A 6,000-nucleotide genomic window follows, 5' to 3' on the forward strand; every position below is an offset into this window, starting at 1 on the left:
TGTTTTTTCAGATCTGGGAATAGTTAAACAGATCTGTTTAAGAAGGGTTACAATTAGGGGTTGTTGACTGTTCTTTAAAGTCAAGAAAAATCTGCATTATAAATTTTGAATAGCAGCAGAATTAGTAGGATATTAGAGTAAAATTCCAAAATTCAATTTTCCTTAAAGTCATTTCAATATAAAGTTAGAGCAAATATTCAGAATATAAGACTGAAAGTGTTAGTCCACAAAAAAGCACTTTTCAATGTAGAATGCAAAACAGTTTTCAAGAGGAACTAAAATAAATTACCCTCCTCCCTTTGTTTTTCAGTGGTGGAAAACACAATACAGAGCAGGTATGATTTAATGCAAACTAGAAAAAAAAGCCACAAATGTTTTAGATACTCTCTGACCTACAAAACACTTGACTAGTCTCTTTCAAGCTTCTTCAGTTTCAAAGAAAAGACGCACAAATACTGCCTCTCCCTCTCTTTTTTCCTTTCTTTTAGATAGACACATATTATATTGTTGCTTAAAATATAAATGAACAATTAGAACAGTTATTTTTTATGCTGTTTTGAATAAAAATTGTCTTACCTCGCAGAATCTGGAACCTGTTTTCATTTGAACCAGACAAAGATTTTTCCACAATCAGAGATCTGTTCTGCAGGAGTTTTTCTATGAGTTCAAAACCTTCAGGGCCTAGAAGTTCAAATAACTGCAAAGAAAAAGAAGTTGTAAGTCACTATCCAAATCACTGTAAATTTTTAACAGAACTACAATACTTCTATCCATGGGAATAGGATAGGTAAGGAGTTCAAATAAATTAGTGAACTTCAATTCCAAGTTATTCAGTCCAAAAGATATCACTGCTACTATTCATACAGATTCTCTATGCATATATGGAAAACTATTGAAAATTTTCAGTTGTAAATAATTAAGAATCCAGGAACTTTGCCTATTAAATAACAAGAACTGGCTTTTGAGAAAAAGAATGCTTACTTTTTAATGTAAAATTGAACTTGCTCAAGTTCCCTTTTCCACATAATAACTTTAAATGTTTTTTTATACTTTATTTTTAAAATATTTAAAACATATTTTAAAAATAAAACATTTTCTTGTCCTTATCCCTACACACTTCCTCAAACATCAAAGCACTAGAGTGGTAAGTTACTCAGAACGCACGCTTAATTTTTAAATGCTTTTAAAGACAACCTATTCCCACGTTTGTGTTTTTCAAATGGGAAAATAAGTCCTTTCTTCTCAATGCTTTTAAAGTTTGTTACTAACATTTTCACTCAACTTCAAGTTTTCATGTAAGAATAAAACTTATAATTTACTGTCATTTAATGTTCTAGGAAAGAACATGATGCTGTTATTGTAGGATTTGATTATTTCTGTTCTAACTAAGAAAGTGAAAGAAAGAGAGACCTCTTATTGCCCTATATTAACTTGCAAACTCTTTAATGGAGATTTCTGCACTAGCTGCCTGTGACTACTGTCCCATGAGAACCACTCAAAATAACTTTATGCTTCATCATTATATATTTGCAAAATGTCTGAACTCTGCCAAGTTCATCAAAACAGTGAACCCTTTTTGTCAGCCTGTATTTAATAATACAAGCTGTAATTTCAAAATAAAGAAAAAAAAAGTGATATTTTTGGTTTGCAGCCCAAGAGGGGCTGCAAATTAGTACAGTGATGTCAGAATCTGCAGAAATAATGAAATAGCAATTCTGAAATGCATTAATTTCCTTATTTCTTCAACAGACAAATTAAAGACTGAATGCAATACATATAGATAAATATAAAATTCCATACCGGTGTAGGGATAACAGACTACAAAACCACAGGATAAGGAACTGCTGGCTTGGTATCAATTTGCCAACAGGGATCTCAAGTTGTAATGGATTTCTTTCTATCCAGCCTTCTCACAATTAATTCTTGCTTTTTTGCATAGCTATTTACTGTCACTTTACTTTCAGCTTTTAGGTAATATTATTTACAGATTCAAGAGGACTTCATCTTTGTATTACAGAAGAAAGTGGCAGATAAGTAACAGAAAATTCCAGAAGCAGGTTATTTTCCAGCAGTAAATGTATAAGGAAAGGAGGGAAGAAATAACTACAAAAGCGGAACTGGGAGCTTGGAGATATAGAATAAGCTAAAGAACAAGATAAGATTCCGTCATCACCTGTAACAATGCATAAAGTCAACAAGTTTGTCTAGAGCAGAAATAACTCCATTTGTGCACTTATCTGTATGAATGAGGTCTTCAGATTTGTTCATCATGTAGCACAGTTTTCAAAAAAATTAATAATAATCAATATGTGGCACAGAATGCTGGTCTATCAAAGGTCAACTCCTTACTTATTTGGACTTCCAAAAGCATGTTGAAATCTCCACTTAATAAATCCATTTCCAAGGCTATCTAGTATTTCAGAAAATCTGTGGCCATTTGGCCATTCATTGCAACCTTAATCTCCAAAGTAAATAACTAACTAAATAACAACTTGAATAACAACTGTTATTATAGAAATCATTAAAGATCAAACCAGAAGATGCATCCTAAGGTAACTTACAACGAATGTATGAGCCGGAAAGAAAACACCACCTCCTATTGGGATACAACTTAGATGAAGTGAACACTGCCCCTTCAGAAGTATCACAAAACTTGTCATCTTTGAAAAGAAACAAAACCTTTCCATTGAAAGAATTACATTTGTGATAATAGTAGTCATACTATTTTATTCAAAAGAGAAAGAGGTGCCAAAACTAGTTTATTCAAAAGAGAAAGAGGTGCCAAAATTTTTACAGAGCAGTAACTTCACTAATGCTAGCAATCTTACCATGGAAAGTACTTATCCTTTATAAGGATGGGCAGTTGTGTAGATCAAATAGTAGGAAAGAGAAAATTAGAAGCTGTCTTGATTGAAAATTTCCTTATATCTTACAGGAGAAGTGAGGGACTACAGCACAGAAAATATCCCATGCAAGAAATTGTACTTTTCAACTCAAAAAAACTTCAATTTTCAAAATTTTTTCAATTTTCCAAAAATACAAGAAACTGTGTACTTTTCACAAGAGACTAGCACTTTGTAACACAGCACAGGCTTCTTCTTGATGGTGTTTAGGGTTACTGCGCTCCTATTCTGCTAAAGATCCCCATAAAGAACCAAATAGCACAATCAATACTCAAAGAAAAGCTAAGTAATAATTTATGTTAAATAAATGAGAAATCTCAAGAAAGTTAATAGAAGTTAAGTTGTTCAGAAACTATTGCCTACAGAAAAAGAAAACTCTAAAATGAGCAGCTTATAGGCTGTACGTTTAAAAAAAAAAAAAGTTATGTAATTTCCAAGAATAAGCTGGATATCTTTTCCTCAACTCAATAATGTTATTTAGGAATATTCAGAATTTCAGAAATACCTAGGAATAACATTAGGAATTAGGAATATTTAATTCATAATAGAATCTATTCTTAATGTAAGCACAAAGAAAACTTTATACTTTCATAATTTGCATTACTCAAATACAGGGTTATTACTTGTGCCCAGTATGCCCCGAAACAATATTAAATCTCATTCACTCACCACACTGTCCTCAACACACATAAAAAAGTAGCAATTAAGTAAGTTTTTGTTTAATGTTTGCAAAAAAAAAGTTCTTTACAGATAAGCTAAACATCATTTTCTCTGCATGCTTTCTCCAACACAAAGAATCTCAAGCCAATTAAATCCCAAATCAAATTACTATTTTCTGCTCTGCTATAAACTACAAACACTCAACATGGTTGTGGTCATTGACAACATCCATGGTCAACATTGGCAGCAGGAGACAGCCAGCTTGCTTACATATCTAAAAAGGTAGACAACAGAAAAAAAAATCTTAAAAATATTTGGTAACATCAAATACGACATTTTTTGTCCTACAAATCATTAATCTGTGGCCATCTCAGTTTTGAAAGAACACCCGTTTAAGTTGCTGCAATATACCGGAAAGTGAAAAATCAGAAGAAAAAACATGGCAACCACAAGCTCAAATCCTCCCTCTTCCAAAAGACTATTTTTTTCCTTCTGATATGGCAACACAGTGTATCCCATCCCATTTGGGCAATCAATCATTTTGTGGTGAGGAAGAGAAGCTGGCAGCAATCGCACTGTCACTTTCTGCAAGGAGCCACACAAACCATTGACAAATTATTGTCATGAGTGATTGCAGCCTGCAGAGCTACCAAGAGCTCAATGCTCACTTGAGTCCTGTCACTTTTCCCCTTTCAGCCTTATTTGGGAAAGGCAGCAGCTCTTTAAGTTTGAAAGTTACTCTCAAACTACAAAGCATTGGGGGATTTTGATAGCTTTCATCACCTTTCTGGCATCATAATGATTTCTAACTTCCTCAGCTTCAGTCACCCTTCTCAAGTGTTCATTCCAAAACAGAGAATTTCTTCTTTATTTGAAATAAAGATGCAGAATTGAATGGCAGGCACATGTTCCTAGCACTTAAGCCTTAGCTTGAACTCTGTCAATAGATTTCACATCCCTGAAGAAAAAAAAAAGATTAAACAATGGATAACTTCATCTGAAATCTGGGTCCCAAGCCAACAGTTATCCAGATCATCATCTTTTAAATCCTGGTGCTGGCAGGTGCTAGTCCTGAAATATGAATATTCAAGTTCCTGGGCCTAGACAAAGGAATCTCCACCTTCTAATCAAATTATTATGAGATGAACCAGACAGCAGGCAATAGTTGAAGAAGCTGCATGTCAATCGGCAGTTTCTTGAATACTGGCCATACTATTACGTACCTCAAAGTGGATAATAGATGGTGCTCAAAAGGCAACTCTGACTGTCTCCAATAATGAAGGTCCCAGATGACTTCAGCTATTGCTCAGTGACCATAAAGGCAAAGATGAAAGTGATATACGGTCACACTCACATTTATTTGACTGATTCTTAAATTTCATTTTATGTGCATAGACTTAATATCAGGAAGAAAGTGTAATGAGTAATCAATTTAGGAACCAAGGGACAAGAAGTGTCACACTGCATTAGAATGGTGACGCAAGGTCCCCATGCTAATAATTTCTAGTTACATGGAAAAAGGCAAGGAGACAGAGACAGAAGTCTCGAGGCCACAGCAGACACCAAGCAAGAAGCTGAACCCCAGTGAGATGCATGACGGAGGCTCAGCTATAAAAAGTACATCCTTACTGTTGAACTCACAGTTCAAGATCGCAACAAGAGCGTTACTCTAAATGTTAGCAGAGCTAATATTTGCTTTTCAGTTCTCAAATGTGCAATTTGAAAAGAACCCTGGAGGAATCATCTTCTTAGCATGACCTCAATTATGGCATAGAACTGCATATGTTATTTTCTTTCACAATTCATTTGCCATCAACATGGCACTTTCTTAGTTCTTGCGCATGGGAGAGAGGAAAAATTCTCAAAGTCTCAGGTAAGATTTTGCTTTTAAAATGCGAACGAGCCCTGACTAGGGGTTCTAATACCCTGCTTGTATGGTTTATAAATCGCTCTGAGGCATTGAATGAGACAGAATACCTGATTTGGTCAACCCTCAGCACCAGCTCTCTGCAGTTCTCTGCCTTGCAGCCTACCAGCTGGTCTAGGTTGCAAAGCAGCACCTACACCACTACTTGCTACACCTTCACTCGCTTGCTTGCTCACAGATGGGTTTGCTCTACACAGCACAATTTGGAAAGATCTTTGGAACAACCATCTCTTTTGCATGACCTCAAACTTGTTCTTTCTTTATAGCTATTAAGTAACTGAAAAGAGTTCTTCATTTTAAGTAACTAGAGGGAATATACTTTCTTTTTTTCTCCTTGGGCTACAGCTACAGCAAAAGCTGTCTGGAGAAAAATCCTGAAGAGGCTCACACAGGGAAACCTAGCTATTATTTAGAAGGTACAGTAATAAAATCACAGACATTGAAGATAGCTGCTATATATATAGAGAGAGAGAGAGAGAGACAGAGAGAGAGAGACAGAGAGAGAGAGAG

General features: G+C 34.9%; 1 protein-coding gene across 2 annotated transcripts in view; it reads right to left on the reverse strand.

Annotated features, from left to right (window-relative positions):
- ASCC3 (activating signal cointegrator 1 complex subunit 3) overlaps window positions 1–6,000 on the reverse strand; it is a 241,478-nt gene that overhangs the window by 204,481 nt on the left and 30,997 nt on the right. For both annotated transcript variants that reach the window (XM_026038316.1, XM_026038315.1), the window contains one exon: window positions 577–697. In XM_026038316.1, the coding sequence (XP_025894101.1) occupies window positions 577–697 (121 nt within the window). The remainder of the gene's footprint in view (window positions 1–576; window positions 698–6,000) is intronic.

The sequence above is a fragment of the Nothoprocta perdicaria genome, unplaced genomic scaffold (assembly GCF_003342845.1).
Source record: "Nothoprocta perdicaria isolate Ctin4 unplaced genomic scaffold, notPer1 scaffold_207, whole genome shotgun sequence".
Lineage (NCBI taxonomy): Eukaryota > Metazoa > Chordata > Aves > Tinamiformes > Tinamidae > Nothoprocta > Nothoprocta perdicaria.